Source organism: Schistocerca serialis, chromosome 7 (assembly GCF_023864345.2).
Source record: "Schistocerca serialis cubense isolate TAMUIC-IGC-003099 chromosome 7, iqSchSeri2.2, whole genome shotgun sequence".
NCBI lineage: Eukaryota > Metazoa > Arthropoda > Insecta > Orthoptera > Acrididae > Schistocerca > Schistocerca serialis.
Window position 1 is genome coordinate 563,435,633 of NC_064644.1, and position 20,219 is coordinate 563,455,851.

Below are 20,219 nucleotides of genomic sequence, written 5' to 3' on the forward strand. Positions count from 1 at the left end.
TAGTTTTATATACTTAGTTTCATTTTTCCTGTGCATTTTTTCCATTATGCATAGAACTGTGGACCTTAATTCTGTGTCAAACAGTGGAAAATCCATGATGGAATGTGGTTTCAGTTGCCTGAGACTGCAGTCATGTGTGCATTTGTGTGTGTGTGTGTGTGTGTGTGTGTGTGTGTGTGTGTGTGTGTATGTGTATGTGTGTGTGTGTGTGTGTGTATTGTTGACAAAGGCCTTAATGGCCGAAAGCTATAATTGTGAGAGTCTTTTTGTTTTGCCTACCTGCGAACCAGCATCTCCGTTATATTGTTAATTCTGTGTCAATGTTATTTATGGATACCTGAAAGTTCAAAAGCTTACTTTTTATTTAGGAAGGAGGCAAGATGACTCTAGAATTTCAGAAACAGCAGGAAGCTGTATACATGGAAAATTCCATAATTTTTATTATTGGTGCATCTTATACATCTTTATTGCTTAACTTTGTGTACTTAAGTAATTCTGTCAATGAATCTGCTTGATAGCTCTGCAATAGTTTCTCCATGTAATGTATATTTTCACTCACTTTATATTTTGAAAATGGAGGGTCCTGTAACAAAAAATGGATATACAAGTTTATACAGTACTTATAACTGAAAAAGTAAGATAGTATATCCTAACAGTTGTTAGTAACTCATGCAAAAATGAAGACACTGGTACAAAAGGAAAAACGGACTTAACACAACTCTGTGGCTATGTAAGCGGTTCTTCAAAATGGCATGTGATGTTATTTGTGACCTATATCTATATATGCCAGGCACAGGCTTATCCAGCAGTTCATGCTATGAAATGTATCAGCCTGTGTTTTAAAAATGTGTCACATACTTTTCTTGCTTCACCTTCCACTTCAGTGATTCAGTTACTTACTGTCCATAGACAGGCACAAGATTGGTTTTAGATTATGGACACATGTTACAATTCACAGCATAACTTTCTGAGTCCAGTTACAAAAACATAACATATCTCAATTACTCATAAATAATATGATGCAGATGAAGATACTCTAGTTCTATAAATGGAATTTTTTATTCCAATAACCACTTATTAGTAAGATGCTCCTTCAAATACACTTCCTTTTAAAGTATTTTACACTCTGGAAGTTTGTTATACAGTTTCTTCACCTTTCATGTTATGCCTTGCTGGGTGATGATAACGTTTCTCCAAGTGTTGCAAACATGTATAACTTTGTTTAAACTATTATTATACTTGTACCTTAAAATGTACAATTTTAGTAATACTGATGTTATGTAAGTAATTTATTACTCTTGAATAGCCCAGAACATAGCCCTCATGTATGAGACTCCACAGAATCATTCACATCATAACTCCATTATTGTTCACTTGGATGAAAAATGTATCAAACAATTGCAGAAGGGTATACATTGTCACTGTTCTGTTGAAGATCACTGGGATATTGTACACCCTTGTATGTTTTATGCCAAGATTATTTTAAGAAAGTAAATATAATGACAGTGCCTAGCCTGTATATTTACAACTGCCTTGTCTTTGTTAAAGAGAATCTGAGTAAATTTGACTTAAGGAGAACAGTTCATGACCATAACATGAGAAGTGGACATACAAATTAACATGTCATATGCTAGACTTGCAAAGACATATAACAGCTACAAATATCTTGGTCCTGTCTGTTTCAACAAATTACCTGAAACTGCCTACACAGTGCCAGTAAATAAATTTAAAACTAGTCTTTTGAGGTGGATCAAAAGTAAAGTAATCTACTCTGCTCAAGAGTTCCTTGAGTATGTGACAAATGACCCACTTTCCTTATGAGAATGAACCATAAATTACTTGCAAATTATACATATGCCACACTGTGCAACTATTTTATTACTGTTTCATGTGCTTATTGTTAATTATTATTTGATTATTTATTTGTCTTTCACTGAACTGTGTAGTTCATTTATCTTGTAATTGATCTATTAGGAAACTTCTTGTAGTTATTGACATTTGCACAAATATGTATTGTATCCATCCTGGATTATTATATTGTAGTTAATAACATTTGTCATGTTTAAATTTATATTATTATTACTGTTATTATTATTATGATGTAAACACTGATGACACCAGTTGCATGTAAATATGCTCAACGGTGGAATAAAACATTTCTATTTATGTTAATCTTTATTGTGAAGTGGGTCACCATGAATACTGTTGTAGTTCATAATGAAGCCATAACATATGTAAAAACCATGTCATATTTAGTATAAGCTCACTGTCAGCAGTAAACTGCTTGAGTAAATCATGATAAGCAACATGTTTCTCCACACTGCTTGGGTTCAGTTCAAGTACTTTAGTTTAGCAACCAAGTACATCTTTCTCCTGTTTTATTAACATTGTGCATGATGGTGCAGTGACTAAAGTGGTGGTTTTGCATTTTGGAGAAGTTGAGTTCAAATCATATGTGAATAACCATGTTATATATCAACATGCATGCAGGTACTGTTCAGCATTAGCTTTTGATGTCATGATATATCAGTATTAATGAGCATTGATAGAGAGATACATTGACAATATATAGCATTCAATAGGAGTTTGTTTTGTTACTAGATACATTTGGCTTATTTCCCCTATTATCAGTATTTCAGAACTATGACCATATCAAGTTGTTTTTTTGCTCAAATTTTTCATTGTATCTCATAATGGGTAAGGAGGTATCTCTTATGATTTCTATCAAGGAAGTGCTACCCATCAATTTAATAAGGATTAGTCTGATAAAGTTGTTTGTTGTATTTTTAAAATATACCAGGTAATAGACAGTAATGCAAAATACAGACTTCTGGGTTATGACTTTCTTCAATTTACACCCACTTTTAATATACTTATTTTTGTTGTAAGCATCTCTCATTTCCATTTATTTTTAAATTTTCTTTTCTATTTCTTGCATTCTTTTGTCTATACATTTGTCTCCTTTTTCAAATGTTTCAATGTCTTTCAATCCTATTTCATCATTGCAACACTATGTTTACGTATATGAAGGCTATCTATTTGTTTCACTACTTTCCATTTTAGTCTATATTTCCCATAAAATTAACTTCTTACTCTCTGTGCTTTAGGTCTAAACTGCTATACTTAGGTGTACCTTTCTTATATTCAGTTTTTACCTGAAGTCTCTCAGAAACTAACAAGTATCTTGTGGGTATCTAAAGTTGGGTATTTTAATTGTTCCCTCTGTAATATTTGTTTCATGAACTGGAATTCTAACTTTTGTTCTTTTCTTCTTAGTTCCAGATAAATGAGCTTCTGGTTACAAGTGCTAAGGATTCTGTTACTTTTTTTGAGTTACCTTCTAATTTATCTGTTGTTTTCTCAAGAACAACTGTTCCTTTGTGTTAAATAATTTTAAAGTTTCATTTATATTGCTCTCTGACTTAATATTGTTATTTGAAATAAATAATTACCTTTAGGCAGTTCCAAATTTCGCCACAGGATGCAGCATCTAATATATGTGACTGTATATGATGGATTAAACTGATACAAAAGTAAACAATAATTTCTGGTGGATAGAGCATGCACAGTAGTAGCCAGTGACAGATCTGAGCCCAGTCCAGTATAGACCAAAAATTCTGGGCAACCCATGAATAACAAATTTGTGGCCATGGTACGTTCGACATCTGCAACATAAAGAAGAAGTATTTTAGATAGTGAGAAAAATATCAGAATGCATTGATCCGTGAGGGAAAATGCAGCTTGATGGAGGATGTTTGTAAAATAAAAATTTCTTCAGCTTTGGCAACTATTGTTCTACATCTACATCTACATCCATACTCCGCAAGCCACCTGACGGTGTGTGGCGGGGGGTACCTTGAGTACCTCTATCGGTTCTCCCTTCTATTCCACTCTTGTATTGTTCGTGGAAAGAAGGATTGTCGGTATGCCTCTGTGTGGGCTCTAATCTCTCTGATTTTATCTTCATGGTCTCTTCGCGAGATATACGTAGGAGGGAGCAATATACTGCTTGACTCTTCGGTGAAGGTATGTTCTCGAAACTTTGACAAAAGCCCGTACCGAGCTACTGAGCGTCTCTCCTGCAGTCTTCCACTGGAGTTTATCTATCATCTCCGTAATGCTTTCGCGACTACTAAATGATCCTGCAACGAAGCGCGCTGCTCTCCCTTGGATCTTCTCTATATCTTCTATCAACCCTATCTGGTACGGATCCCACACTGCTGAGCAGTATTCAAGCAGTGGGCGAACAAGCGTACCGTAACCTACTTCCTTTGTTTTCGGATTGCATTTCCTTAGGATTCTTCCAATGACTCTCAGTCTGGCATCTGCTTTACCGACGATCAACATTATATGATCATTCCATTTTAAATCACTCCTAATGCGTACTCCCAGATAATTTATGGTATTAACTGCTTCCAGTTGCTGACCTGCTATTTTGTAGCTAAATGATAAAGGATCTATCTTTCTGTGTATTCGCAGCACATTACACTTGTCTACATTGAGATTCAATGCCATTCCCTGCACCATGCGTCAATTCGCTGCAGATCCTCCTGCATTTCAGTACAATTTTCCATTGTTACAACCTCTCGATACACCACAGCATCATCCGCAAAAAGCCTCAGTGAACTTCCGATGTCATCCACAAGGTCATTTATGTATATTGTGAATAGCAACGGTCCCATGACACTCCCCTGCGGCACACCTGAAATCACTCTTACTTCGGAAGACTTCTCTCCATTGAGAATGACATGCTGCGTCCTGTTATCTAGGAACTCCTCAATCCAATCACACAATTGGTCTGATAGTCCATATGCTCTTACTTTGTTCATTAAACGACTGTGGGGAACTGTATCGAATGCCTTGCGGAAGTCAAGAAACACGGCATCTACCTGTGAACCCATGTCTATGGCCCTCTGAGTCTCGTGGACGAATAGCGCGAGCTGGGTTTCACATGACCGTCTTTTTCGAAACCCATGCTGATTCCTACAGAGTAGATTTCTTGTCTCCAGAAAAGTCATTATACTCGAACACAATACGTGTTCCAAAATTCTACAACTGATCGACGTTAGAGATATAGGTCTATAGTTCTGCACATCTGCTCGACATCCCTTCTTGAAAACGGGGATGACCTGTGCCCTTTTCCAATCCTTTGGAACGCTACGCTCTTCTAGAGACCTACGGTACACCGCTGCAAGAAGGGGGGCAAGTTCCTTCGCGTACTCTGTGTAAAATTGAACTGGTATCCCATCAGGTCCAGAGGCCTTTCCTCTTATGAGCGATTTTAATTGTTTCTCTATCCCTCTGTCGTCTATTTCGATATCTACCATTTTGTCATCTGTTCTGTTTGTGTGCAAATCATTTATAACTACCAAACTGATCTGTCAATTTTCAGGTTTTTACCAAGTGTCTTGTTGGTATTTGTGATTTCATTTTTGCAATGTGTAGGTGCAGTCAAAACAAATACTACTAATCACATCATTCGTGCAATGCCCATGTCAACAAAATGCATTAGTTTGTTTCCCATTACAAGCAAAATTATTTTTAAACTGGAATTTTATGTGCACGTTTAATAGAGCAGTCCCAAATTAGTCTATTGCAATAATGGGTGTTTATAAATTAGTTATAAAAAAGTAAAAGTAAACTTTAATTGTAGTAAAAGTAAACTTTAATTGTGAAAAAGGTAACGTTTGATACAACACTGAAACCAGTATATTTTCATGTTTTATTTACAAATTTTCAATGTGGCTACCATTTGTAACCTGGAAAATGCCCCACCTGTAGTCAGTTTCTTGCTAAATCCTATGAAACAAATCTTGATGTATGGTGGATACTGCTTGTGTAATCTGCTGTCGCAGCTCATCAATGTTTCCCGGAAGTGGACAACAAACACCCTGCTGTTAATGTATCACCATACATAGGAGTCTGTTGGGATTAAATCAGGTGATAGTGCTGGCCAGGATATTGTTCCACCACATCCTGTCCATGTTGGCACATTCCTATCATTGGAGATACATGACGACCTCGCGTTGGTAAAGTGGTGTTACACTATCTTGCTGGAAATAGTAAAGTCTTTGCCCATATCCTGTTGTAAATGAGGCATTGTTCAGGTATGATATACCATTACAGTTGACTCAGCAAAAAGAAAGGACCATAAATCTTGTTACAGCTTACAGAACAAAAAACATTTACTTTAGGCTAGTCCCGCATATGTTCAATTACATTACACAGTTTCTGCTCACCCCACATCAGAATATTGTGCCAGTTCACTTTACCACATGCATGGAAGGTGCCTTCGCCAGTGAGTACATTTTCAAATCATCTTCAGACTGCTCTTTCTTAAACATTTCTACACAAAACTCAGCGCATTTTTCTTTGTCACTTTCTATAAAGCTCACCATAGTTCCAATTTGTAGGGTTTGAATGACAGATGTTTTTGAAATACCTTCCACACTGTAATGCTAGGCATATTCAGTTCTAAGCTGTCTCAGGTCTTGTTGATTTATCCAGACCACAAATTTAATATTGCTGAGTTTATTCAATTGCTGCATCAGAGACTGCCAGCTGATGCTGACCCTGCATCCTATGTGATATAAAGCCAGTTTCAGTGAAACAATTGTCCCAATTAGTAACAGTCTGTCTTTGAGGTGGTGGCTTGTGATATTTAGTCCTTAACAGTGTCTGAGGTGTAGCACCAGATTTGAATTCATGAAACCACAAAAAACACTGTGCATGCCCTGCAGCACTGTGTGTCTCCATGATGCCTATTGGAATGACTCGTTCCTGCATGCCACCCAGCAGGAACATCAGGATTAGCAGTGTTAGGTGGGAATAAAACTTGTATAGGCTTCATTCAGTGCTGTATAAGACATTTCTGTAAGTTATTTACACTTTTCATAATTAAAGGTTACTTTTGTATAACTAATTTATAAACACTCTGTGTTTCTCTTATCTATATGTATTAACAGAGATAGTAAAACACGAAGAATAATGAGTACTCCAGCAGCGATTGAGCAGTGCTTCTGCATGGCGGCACAAGTCAGCTTGGGTCAGGACTGTGCTATTGGTGTTGGAGTACTGGTTATTCCTCATGTTTCATGTTCCTGTTAATACATACTGATAAAACAAATATCACATTAGACCAATTTGGAACCACTCTATTGAATAAGCATACAAAGCTCTACTTTAAAAAGATATTTTGTTTGTAATGGGAAACAAACCAACACTTTCTGCTAACACTGGGCATTGCATGAAAGTTATAACAAGTTGCATGTGTCTGGCCTGACTCTAGCTACACATGCAAAAACAATATTGCAAATATTATTCTCCACATGAGATGGCACAGTAAAAAGGGTAAGTAAGTAAATGTCATGCAGCTACCAGTCCATTGCAAGCCTTTCTACTTGACACCACTTCAGCAGCTTGTGTGTCAGTTCTGCCCCTTTTTAGTTCAACAGCTTCTCATTTGGCCTCATTAGTTTGAGAGGATCCCATTCCAGACCTTCCGACTACAGAAAAGTCTAAAACGGTCAGTAGGAATAAAAGCCAGGACCTCTGCAACCATAAACAGCAACACCAACCCTGAGACCACAGTAGAGGTAAGATGAAGTTCCGCTTTCTTCTCCTGGCTGGACCTGGCTGGACCTGTCAGGACCAATGGATTGTTGTGTCATCCTCTGCCAATGGTGTCATTGGATGTAGTATGGAACAGCATGTGGTCAGCACGCTTCTCTCCCAGTCATCATTGGGTTCCTTGACCATGGAACCACTCCTAATCAGTTGAGTAGCTCCTCAGGTGGCAGCCTGTACCAGTCCTACCACCAAGAAAAAAATCACTGGCAGTACCTGGAATCAAACCTGGGTCCTATGCATGGCAGTCAGATGTGCTATGGAGCAGATGTGGGACCACAGAGATGGCACTAAAAATGAGTGCAATATGAGAGAATAAACCAGCTGTCAACTAATTTGCACATGAGTACAGCTATGATTAGTAGGCAATGCTGCAATAACTTATGGAATGTCATTAAATTTCAAATCATTTGAAAGAGTAATTAAATTTTTTTTTTTGGCTCTGTTTATGTAAATACATGTTTTCATCTATATATGAGTGTGCAAACATCCTGTAAAAAATTGGTTGCAATGTGTTCTTTTCTTTCATTTTTCCCCATTTGTTTTTCCCCATCATTTAATTATCTTTGTTTTCTGTTTATTATCTGTAATCTTATTATTTTGAGCTTTCTCTGTCAGAGATTCAGAAAACACACATCACATTTGGAAAGTAGGGTGCAGTAGGTCTCCCTCCAGTATCAACAAACAGGGAAGAGGTTTCAATCTGACTGGGGCCTCACATGGTTCTGTTCTGGGTGCACTGCCTTTCTGGATATAAATCAGTGTCTGTCACTAAGCAGGACATATGACTTAAATATGTCGCTAAGAGGGTAGTCAGTAACATCAGCATGTGGCTTTCAGAGAACAGATTTTACCTGCAACAAAACACAATTCATACAGCTTATGACAAGGAACTCTTGCAAAAGTGACATCATATATAATTTTTTTGTTTGTCTGGCAAAGTGATCATGACCATCACAGTTTTGAGATCTTAAACAAAGGTTTAGTTGAGTCTTTGGTTTGCATCAAGCATGATTCTTATGGCCCTTTCTTGCAGTTTGAATGTGCTGATAGGTGCTTTCTAGTTTTTCCAAAATGTGACCCCTATTTAAGGTGAGAATGAAAGTAGAGATGATATGTGTTATTTACTGTTTTCTCACTACAGCACAATTTTAGGTACCAAAGATGGTAGCAGATTTTATTCGATTTTGTGTTAAGATATTTTATACATTTATTCTGTTTTACATTTCAGACTTTAAGTTAGCATACTGTTATTTAAAAAAAAATGTTTCAAGTGGAATGCAGTATATTTAGATGCAGAATAACCTAATTAATTGGGTGAATAAATCTAACTTGCATCAGTTAGTATAAAACAACAAAGGTGCACTATTGGAAATAGAACTGATCTTTTACCATGCACACCATAACAAGATATTTATTGAGTAGCAATCTGCTTATGGGTAATAATGGAGAGGAGCCCATTGTCAGCCATTATTCTGTTGCGAAACTTGGTTGTTTGCCTTTTGGAAAATTAAACTGTTGTCAATGGTGATAAATTCAAAGTTGAAGGTGCCCCTGGTTGATGTGTAGCTGCCCCCCTCCCACTCCATTTCCTAACAAGTATGACCTTGCAATATAAATATAGGAAAATGTACTTTCAATGGAATAACAGATGATTTATGAATTATGGGAGTACCACAAGTAAACTATAGAGATTAATCGGGTTTATCAAGATGAGCTGAATCAACTACAGAATGGGCTGAATTAACTGCAATGTGGGCTGAATTAACTGCATGATTATTTGTCTGTTCAAACTCTAACATTGATTTTCAGGTTTTTATATCCTGTTTTTTTTTTAATTTTTTTATTATTTTTATTATTATTATTTTTTATTTGCCACAGAAAAGTCCTCAATACAGACTGAAGGGTGTAGTGCAACATCCATTGACAATATGTGTTTACACCCAAATACCTTCAATGATTTAGATGTACAAGAAAGACTGAATAGTTTATGTGGCAACTGCAGTCAAATGTTAGCAATAAAAATGGTGCCCAGTTAGGCTGAGATAATGTAAGAAGAAACACAGTATGCAGGATTGTAAGAAGGACTCTTTCACAAGTATGTTCAAAAATTTCTTATAACTAACTTACATACTAGAAACAAAGCAAAAAAAAGTAGAAAAATACAGGTAAGTCCAAACATATGTTATAGTCCATTGACATTTTCAGGCATTTCCAAGTTTAAGCACTTGTATCATACAGATGTGTTTAATACATTGTTTATCTCCCACAAGTCTCTTTCCTTTCTTGCTCAAAAGTGTTTTTGGCTTATTGTTGTTCCCACTGCGTTCCCAACTCTCATTGTTGAGTGCTGTCTCTCCACCCTCAGTTTGTCACCTCAGCAATGCAAATAGATAGTAACTGTGAATGGTTTATATGGCTTGGTGCCTTGTCAGCAGTGTGTGGAAATATTCTGCTCTAAGATTTATGACAGCTTGCATGGAGGAACAGAGTTGAAGGGTACAGAATGCATGGCATACAAGCCACAGAATTCTGTCTGGTAAGTACCCAGATCAGCCTCTTTTTTTTAACCATAGTGTTTTGTGTTCAGGAAGTTCCTTAGAATGTGCATTCATTCATCGTTGATGTGCTGATCAGCAATTTTTGAATGATGCCTCACTTTTCATTTGACATAGCAGTACGCAGTTATACATTTGCCTTTTCAAGTAGCATTTGCTTATAGCTTTTGATCACTTACACTCTTCTTGATTCTTGAATATTCATAGCCCCCAAATACATTACAATGGATCATATACTGTACAATGATTACAATTGAAATATCATTTTCAACACAATTACATACAGGTCTATGTTTAAGAACAGACACATAAAATAGCACTATAATTCTACATTTCTACCTTATGGACAAGGACAGATTTCCCCATCCTGATGATCATATCTGTGCACCACCTAAAAATTCTGTACCCTACAGAAAAATTAACAGACCCATTTGCATTCATTGTATTTAACTACAGAGCATACAGCTTTGTAGAAAGTTCGACAGTACTGTGAAAAAAGATAGTTCACCATATAATGGAGATGTTGAATCACAGAAGGCACAACAAAAAGACTGCTAAATAAGTAAGCTTTCAGCCAAAAGGTTTCCTTCTGAATAAAGACAATGTACACACGAGTGTGTTAGATGCATTTGCATGATGTTGTGTGTTTTTGTTGTCTAATTCAGAGAAGGCCTTTTGGCTAAAAGCTCAATTGTTTAGCAATCTTTTTGTTGTGCCTTTCTGCAACTCAACATCTACACTATATGGTAAGCAGCAATCTATCCTTTCCATAATGTTGTCACTAGTCCATGCTGAGTTTTCCATTGTTTGGTTTCTCCAAAGTTCAGTATAAAAGATTATATACTAAAAAGATTAGAAAGAATTACTATTCACAAAGCAAAGTAAAACTATTTCAACATGAAGTCACCTCATATTATCAACCAGAGCTTACCTGATTGTCAACATTATACTCATCCAGGCTCTCCAGCATCTTGCTGCACCCACATGGTGACTTAATAGTGGATTTTGTTATTATGTATTCTTGTGTGTTGCTTTATAATGCATGACATAAGTATTTTCTGGCATCTTTCAAAGGTGGACTTCAGTACAGGACAAGTTCTCATCCGCAAATGTATTTTCCTTCTACAACTAATCATTTCTTTTTTATGTAGCAATTCATCTAACACAGAGTCTGAAACAGCACTGATTTATGTATTTGTTGAAGTGTTCAGTGTTTTCCACAAATGTGAAAAGACAAACTAAGACAACTATGCAAAGTCAAAGCACCTTATAACTTCTTGTTATAACATTGCGTATGATTTACGTATACAGGTGTACTTGTAATTGCACAAATGTGGGGCTATATAAAGTTATAGTACATTAGTAAATGTCATGGCATTTTATGGTTCTTCAAGGCTAAGGTAAAATAGTCTGTCTGCCTTTATTAGCAGTCATATTTGTTTTTCCATTGACAGGTGAATATTCCAATGTACTGTTGTTGTTCTTGTGGTCTTCAGTCCTGAGACTGGTTTGAAGCAGCTCTCCATGCATGCTCTTCTGTGCCAGCTTCTCCATCTCCCAGTACTTACTGCAACCTACATCCTTCTGAGTCTGCTTAGTGTATTCATCTCTTGGCCTCCCTCTACGATTTTTATCCTCAATGCTGCCCTCCAATGCTAAATTTGTGATCCCTTGATGCCTCAGAACATGTCTTACCAACTGGTTCCTTCTTCTTGCCAAGTTGTGCCACAAACTCTTCTTTTCTCCAATTCTGTTCAATACCTCCTCATTAGTTATGGATCTACCCATCTAATCTTCAGAATTCTTCTGTAGCACCACATTTCAAAAGCTTTTATTCTCTTCTTGTCCAAAGTATTTATCGTCCATGTTTCACTTCCATACATGGCTACACTCCATACAAATACTTTCAGAAACAACTTCCTGACACGTAAATCTATACTCAATGCTATCAAATTTCTCTTCTTCAGAAATGCTTTCCTTGCCATTTCCGTCTACGTTTTATATCCTCTCTACTTCGACCATCATCAGTTATTTTGCTCCCCAAATAGCAAAACTCCTTTACTGCTTTAAGCGTCTCATTTCCTAATCTAATTCCCTCAGCATCACCCGAGTTAATTTGACTACATTCCATTATCCTCGTTTTGCTTTTGTCGATGTTCATCTTATATCCTCCTTTCCAGACACTGTCCATTCCGTTCAACTGCTCTTCCAGGTTCTTTGCTGTCTCTGACAGAATTACAATGTCATCGGCGAATCTCAAAGTTTTTATTTCTTCTCCAGGGATTTTAATACCTACTCCAAAATTTTCTTTTGTTCCTTTACTGCTTGCTCAATATACAGATTGAATAACATCGGGGAGAGGCTACAACCCTGTCTCACTCCCTTCCCAACCACTGCTTCCCATTCATGTCCCTCGACTTTTATTACTCCCATCTGGTTTCTATACAAATTGTAAATAGCCTTTTGCTCTCTGTATTTTACCCCTGCCACCTTTAGAATTTGAAAGAGAGTATTCCAGTTAACATTGCGAAAAGCTTTCTCTAAGTCTACAAATGCTAGAAATGTAGGTTTGCCTTTCCTTGATCTTTCTTCTAAGATAAGTCGTAAGGTCAGTATTGCTTCACGTGTTCCAACATTTCAACGGAATCCAAACTGATCTTCCCCAAGGTCGGCTCTTACCAGTTTTTCCATTCATCTGTAAAGAATTTGCGTTACTATTTTGCAGCTGTGACTTATTAAACTGATAGTTTGGTAATTCTCACATCTGTCAACACCTGCTTTCTTTGGGATTGGAATTATTATATTCTTCTTGAAGTTTGAGGCTATTTCGTCTGTCTCATACATCTTGCTCACCAGGTGGTAGAGTTTTGTCAGGACTGGCTCTTCACAGGCCGTCAGTAGTTCTAATGGAATGTTGTCTACTCCCGGGGCCTTCTTTCAACTCAGGTCTTTCAGTACTCTGTCAAACTCTTCACACAGTATCATATCTCCCATTTCATCTTCATCTGCATCCTCTTCCATTTCCATAATATTGTCCTCAAGTACATCACCCTTGTATAGACCCTTTATATACTCCTTCCACCTTTGTGCTTTCCCTTCTTTGCTTAGAACTGTGTTTCCATCTGAGCTCTTGATGTTCATACAAGTGGTTCTCTTTTCTCCAAAGGTCTCTTTAATTTTCCTGTAGGCAGTATCTATCTTACCCTTAGTGAGATAAGCCTCTACATCCTTAAATTTGTCCTCTAGCCATCCCTGCTTAGCCATTTTGTACTTCCTGTCGATCTCATTTTTGAGGTGTTTGTATTCCTTTTTGACTGCTTCATTTACTGCATTTTTATATTTTTCTCCTTTCATCAGTTAAATTCAATATTTCTTCTGTTATCCAAGGATTTCTACTAGCCCTTGTCTTTTTACCTACTTGACCCTCTGCTGCCTTCACTACTTTATCCCTCAGAGCTACCCATTCTTCTGCTACTTATTTCTTTCCCCCATTCCTGTCAATTGTTCCCTTATGCTCTCCCTGAAACTCTGTACAACCTCTGGTTCTTTCAGTTTATCCAGGTCCCATCTCCTTAAATTCCCACCTTTTTGCAATTTCTTCAGTTTTAATCTACAGTTCATAACCAATAGATTGTGGTCAGAGTCCACATCTGCCCCTGCAAATGTCTTACAATTTAAAACCTGGTTCCTAAATCTCTGTCCTACCATTATATAATCTATCTGATACCTTCTAGTATCTCCAGGATTCTTCCATGTATACAGCCTTCTTTTATGATTCTTGAACCAAGTGTTAACTATGGTTAAGTTATACTCTGTGCAAAATTCTACCAGATGGCTTTCTCTTTCATTTCTTACCCCCAATCCATATTCACCTACTAAGTTTCCTTCTCTCCCTTTTCCTACTCTCGAATTCCAGTCACCCATGACTATTAAATTTTTGTCTCCCTTCAGTACGTGAATGATTTCTTTTATCTCATCATACATTTCATCAATTTCTCCATCATCTGCAGAGCTAGTTGGCATATAAGCTTGCACTACTGTAGTAGGCGTGGGCTTCGTGTCTATCTTGGCCACAACAATGCGTTCACTGTGCTGTTTGTAGTAGCTTAACCGCATTCCTATTGTTTTATTCATTATTAAGCCTACTCCTGCATTACCCCTATTTGGTTTTGTATTTATAGCCCTGTGTTCACCTGACCAAAAGTCTTGTTCCTCCTGCCACTGAACTTCGTTAATTCCCACTATATCTAACTTTAACCTATCCATTTCCCAATGTACTAGGGTTCACTAATCATTATTTTTCTATTCATAAAACGATTTCACACAAAATACTTATAACTGCATTACAAGCAGGCACACCACCGGCACCTCTGCCAAAATCATATAACCCCTGTCATAGTAAGTGGAATATACAAAGCATCATTTCCATAACCTTTTTATAGTCTGGTTTTCCACAGATCAACCAGCTATTCGTACATTCATACTCATTCATACAAGGGGTTCCTAGCCAAAGAATATCTACCATCAAAATAAAGTGTTAATATTTGTATCCTTTTGGATTACAAGTATTTCAATTAAGTTTATACCTCTATCTGTTGTTGGTTGAATGTAACATTGGTCTGTGATGCATTTAATAATCTATACAGCTTCTCAATGTAGGACCCCTTTTCCTTAAACGTAGAGCATATTGTTATACAATTATCTTCTCAGTAGGGTACTTTTTTTAAAAAATAGTTTAGTAAACTATAGTTGTAGTTGTAGTACTTGCCTTATTTTTAACATCATTGTTAACTTAGACTTCAGTGCATATTGGATATATGTAAATGTAGTTAGTTTGTAGGTTGTTGCATTGTACATAGCTGTGTATATTTGTTGATCATTGTTGTATATAGCTGTTTATACTTGTAGATAACACGAATTCTTTACAGACGAATGGAAAAACTAGTAGAAGCCAACCTCGGGGAAGATCAGTTTGGATTCCGTAGAAACACTGGAACACGTGAGGCAATACTGACCTTACGACTTATCTTAGAAGAAAGATTAAGGAAAGGCAAACCTACGTTTCTAGCATTTGTAGACTTAGAGAAAGCTTTTGACAATGTTGACTGGAATACTCTCTTTCAAATTCTAAAGGTGGCAGGGGTAAATTACAGGGAGCGAAAGGCTATTTACAATTTGTACAGAAACCAGATGGCAGTTATAAGAGTCGAGGGACATGAAAGGGAAGCAGTGGTTGGGAAGGGAGTAAGACAGGGTTGTAGCCTCTCCCCGATGTTGTTCAATCTGTATATTGAGCAAGCAGTAAAGGAAACAAAAGAAAAATTCGGAGTAGGTATTAAAATTCATGGAGAAGAAATAAAAACTTTGAGGTTCGCCGATGACATTGTAATTCTGTCAGAGACAGCAAAGGACTTGGAAGAACAGTTGAATGGAATGGACAGTGTCTTGAAAGGAGGATATAAGATGAACATCAACAAAAGCAAAACAAGGATAATGGAATGTAGTCTAATTAAGTCGGGTGATGCTGAGGGAATTAGATTAGGAAATGAGGCACTTAAAGTAGTAAAGGAGTTTTGCTATTTGGGGAGCAAAATAACTGATGATGGTCGAAGTAGAGAGGATATAAAATGTAGGCTGGCAATGGCAAGGAAAGCGTTTCTGAAGAAGAGAAATTTGTTAACATCCAGTATTGATTTAAGTGTCAGGAAGTCATTTCTGAAAGTATTCGTATGGAGTGTAGCCATGTATGGAAGTGAAACATGGACGATAAATAGTTTGGACAAGAAGAGAATAGAAGCTTTCGAAATGTGGTGCTACAGAAGAATGCTGAAGATTATATGGGTAGATCACATAACTAATGAGGAAGTATTGAATAGGATTGGGGAGAAGAGAAGTTTGTGGCACAACTTGACCAGAAGAAGGGATCGGTTGGTAGGACATGTTCTGAGGCATCAAGGGATCACCAATTTAGTATTGGAGGGCAGCGTGGAGGGTAAAAATCGGAGAGGGAGACCAAGAGATGAATACACTAAGCAGATTCAGAAGGATGTAGGTTGCAGTAGGTACTGGGAGATGAAAAAGCTTGCACAGGATAGAGTAGCATGGAGAGCTGCATCAAACCAGTCTCAGGACTGAAGACCACAACAACAACAACAACTTGTAGATCCTTGTATACATCATGTAGCTTGAATTATATATCATACATATTTTGCTATTTTACCAAATGGTATCTGGTATTCATATCCTAAAATATACCACGCAATTTATGTGCATTGATTGCCTGAAATATTTCTAACTCTCATCACATCATAACATAGTAGTGTTCTCAATGTATATATCTTTTATTTGGCACTTGCCGCATATAATGTGGTGTTACTCTACCACCTTTTCTGCAAGTGTTGTATCACTGTCAAATGATGCAACATCAGCACAGTTGTTTAATTTTTGTGTGTCATTACTGATGCATTTCATTCTAATTTGAGAAATCCCATATCCTCACATATCTTTTGTACTTGTTCCTGTAAACCCCTGTATCTGTTGTGTAAATCCGACATGCTCACTTGCACTACAGATACCATCTTTGTTAAGCTATCATGTTCTGTCTGTAGCCTATTTTGTTTTAGGGTTAGTGCATTTAACTGGTGAGTGTTTTTCTTCGGTTCACCTACAAGTTCAGAAAATTTTTCATCAAACTTTTCGTCTTAGATTTGCTCAAAACTGACAGTTCTGTTTCTAACATTTGAGTGGGCATGCTTATGTGTAAAGAACACCAAACACAAATAAAATTGTTTTGAACTGTTCCATTGTTGTTTCACAATTGCAACCCCAAGTCTATTCCTTCATTATTGATTCAGCTGACACAATGGTAAACTGTGTTGTCATACATCCAAGTGAGCAGCGGTAATAAAAAACAAACAGGAGCTAGGTGAGAAAGAATTTCCTTTGCTTGCAAGAAAATTATCCAGAATACAAGCTAGCAGCACAATTGCACAATTGCCTATGAGATAAAGAGTAAATGAGTAAGTGGTTGCCTAGGATCTGATGCAACTCCATTGTTTAATGCTTCAAGTGGTTCATTTCTGTGGGATATCACCTGTCTATAACAACAGAGTGATATAAATGAAAGTTTATTTTATAATTGTTTAATTAAATTAAGATTAAATGGTGATTGTGTTCATTCATGTTTACTGTGGTAAGAAAGCTAGTGTTTACATGTGTACAAAGTATGCCACCTGCCCATTTGTGTTGTGAAAAAACAGCGCACCTGCTCCAGGGTTAAACTTGAAAGTTTCTGGTCAAAGTTACTTAACATTTGGTCGAAATGCTTAGACAATATTTGTTCACACTGCTTAAACATCTGTTCGAGACACTGTAGGACGAAACTGTCACTCCCAGATGCTGATAAGACTGGATTTCCTACTATTTATTGTCGTTCCTGTTGAGTGGGTATTTTCTGTTCCACTATTTGTGGACTAGGAAAGAGATGTGATTCACATAAACTATTATGATAAAAACTATCATGCAAGGACATGCTTGTGGGACATAGATCCAAATGGCCACTTATTATAAGTTATCATTGTATCATCCGACATACCATTGTTTGTTATTTGCATTGAGTTTAAGATCAGGTTATCATCTGTCCTATTTTCAGTGCTTTCTTGTGTAGTCACAATTTCTATTTGTGACTGATTATCATTCTGTTGGACATTCATTTTGTTGGACTGCATTATTTTGTCCATTTTCTTCACTAATATTGTTCACTTCCATAGTAAAATTCTACCAGTAATGTCTATATTTACCAAGAGATACCCCTTTTATTGTGGATATGAGTATTCTACTGGCAGCATGCTTTCCTTCTACATCTGGAATGTAATAACAACACAAACAGTTCACCAACTGCTACTACACATAACATGCTATTCTAATAAGTGAAATTATCTAAACAAGTGAAAGAAAATCTATTTTCTTAGATGCACTAAAATAGACTTCTAAAAGAGTTGTACAGAGTGGATGCAAATGTACCTAGTATGTTTCAGTTGATGTTATTAACTGAACTTTAGTCACATATTTCAAAGACGAGTACATTTGCAAATGTTGTTGCCTATAAATGTCATATTATTATTATTTAATTATTTATACTTTTCTAAAATTCCATTTCTGTTCCAGACACATATACACTGAAGTTTTTCATGAAATGGAAAATGATTGGCATTAGTATAGCCCTACATACATTTTATTAATTCTGGAAAATTATATTCACACAGGTCACATAAGGTTGAAACTCTCATGTAATTCAAATATAAGGCAAATAATTAGAATTTTATTTGGGTCCTGTCATTCACAATTGCAGTATATTGTATTATTGTGTAGGTAATGATACAACAGTGTGATTCGCTTCAGAAGCTAGACATATGTTACAAAAATCATTACAGATGATCCACGAGTCAATTTTGAAATTATTGTATTTGATTAAATTAACATTGTTGCATTTATCGCTTCAGTGATACAATAACTTTTGTTTATTATTCAGAAATGACTGTTGTTGTAGCAACATCACTAGTGCTTACAGAAAAAATCTCAAATAATGCAGTTCATAAGACTTCATGTACTAGCATGTCATCAATGTTCAACCATCTACAATGTAATGTGTTGTCTCACAATATTTATTCTTTGACATGAAATGTTTATGCTAAAGGTACAGCAAATTTTATGTTTTATAATAGTAAAATATTCTTTCTCATTTGGAATCCTTTAGCATTCATTAGGATGAATTCCATAATTTTAAACATCAGCCAACAGCAGGCATCACACATTTAAGAAGAAACTGTGTAGAGGAAGGGATGAGTGTCAAATATATGAAAAGGGAGAGATGGGGGTGGGGGCATGCAGGTAGGTATGGAGGTGGGTGTAAAATTAGGCCAGAGGATTACAGGGCCAAATGGTGTGTGGTAAAAATGACTCTCGTCTACATTATTTGGACATGTTTGTAAGAACAGAAGCCACACATTCATATAACTGATTCGCCTCAAGGGGCAATGAGTCCACCACTTTCAGTTTGGATGCACAAATAAATCTGACCTCTCACATGAAACTCAAAGTAGCAAGTATGGAGGACATGGATGTGGACTACACATAGGTGAGAATGTGTGTCAGCTAAGAAGTGTCCTGAGATAGTCCACAAAATTGCAACAAACACTGTGTCCAGATGAAGCAGTGGTTAAGTCAACTGTCTAATATACAGGAGATCTTGGGTTTGAATCTGGTACACACTTTCACTCATCATTGCTGATTCCACATAAAGTCTCAATAGAACTGACATAAATAGTCCTTTCCCTCCCCTTTCCTTTCCTTTTACCTGCTCCACCTTCAATTCACATAATATGTATCACAGCTCTGGTGTCTGTTCTTTCGGAGACAGCTGAATGAACAGACACCACACATTGATATAATTATTCAGAGAGATTGTCATTGTGATGTATATGCGTGGGGAGGGGGAGGGTGAGGGGGAGAGGGAAGGAGAAGGTAGTGGAGAGGGGGAGGGGGAGGGAGAGTGAAGGTGAGGGTGAGGGTGAGGGTGAGGGAGAGAGGGAGAGAGGGAGGGACAGAGAGAGAGAGAGAGAGAGAGAGAGAGAGAGAGAGAGAGAGAGAGAGAGATCTGAAATGAAACATGTGCTCAGCACTATGCTCTGGAACTGCATGATCAACTCTGTTCATGACCACAGTATGGTAATGAGCATTGGTTCAAGTGGGGAGCTGGTTGTTGATCATGACAAAATGGAAGGCTTGTCAGAAGTTACAGCAGGGCTGGTATACAACATGATTACTTTTATAGGTGCCTCTGCCTCTGACATGATGGGATATGGCTGTGTTGGGCTGAAACAAGATGTGCTGGATGGCTGCATAGGACAGATCATGTACATGTGTCTTTAACTAGGTTGTCTGGGGTGCCTTGGGATTGGTAGAAAGTGTAACATAAGAATAGACTAGGATATTTTATAGATTTGGTATGCAGGATATGTACCATTCTGGGAGGGT

General features: G+C 37.0%; 1 protein-coding gene across 4 annotated transcripts in view; it reads right to left on the reverse strand.

The window, feature by feature from the left end:
• Positions 1-407: 407 nt before the first annotated feature.
• The window catches only part of LOC126412775 (protein broad-minded-like), a 273,178-nt gene continuing 253,366 nt past the window's right edge, over positions 408-20,219 (reverse strand). For 3 of the 4 annotated variants that reach the window (XM_050082544.1, XM_050082542.1, XM_050082545.1), the window contains 2 exons: positions 3,453-3,665; positions 408-583 (listed from right to left, as the gene is read on the reverse strand). In XM_050082544.1, the coding sequence (XP_049938501.1) occupies positions 455-583; positions 3,453-3,665 (342 nt within the window). In that variant the 3' untranslated portion in view covers positions 408-454. Of the gene's footprint in view, positions 584-3,452; positions 3,666-17,921; positions 18,047-20,219 lie in introns of those variants that run through there. The other variant, XM_050082543.1, reaches the window with a different exon arrangement.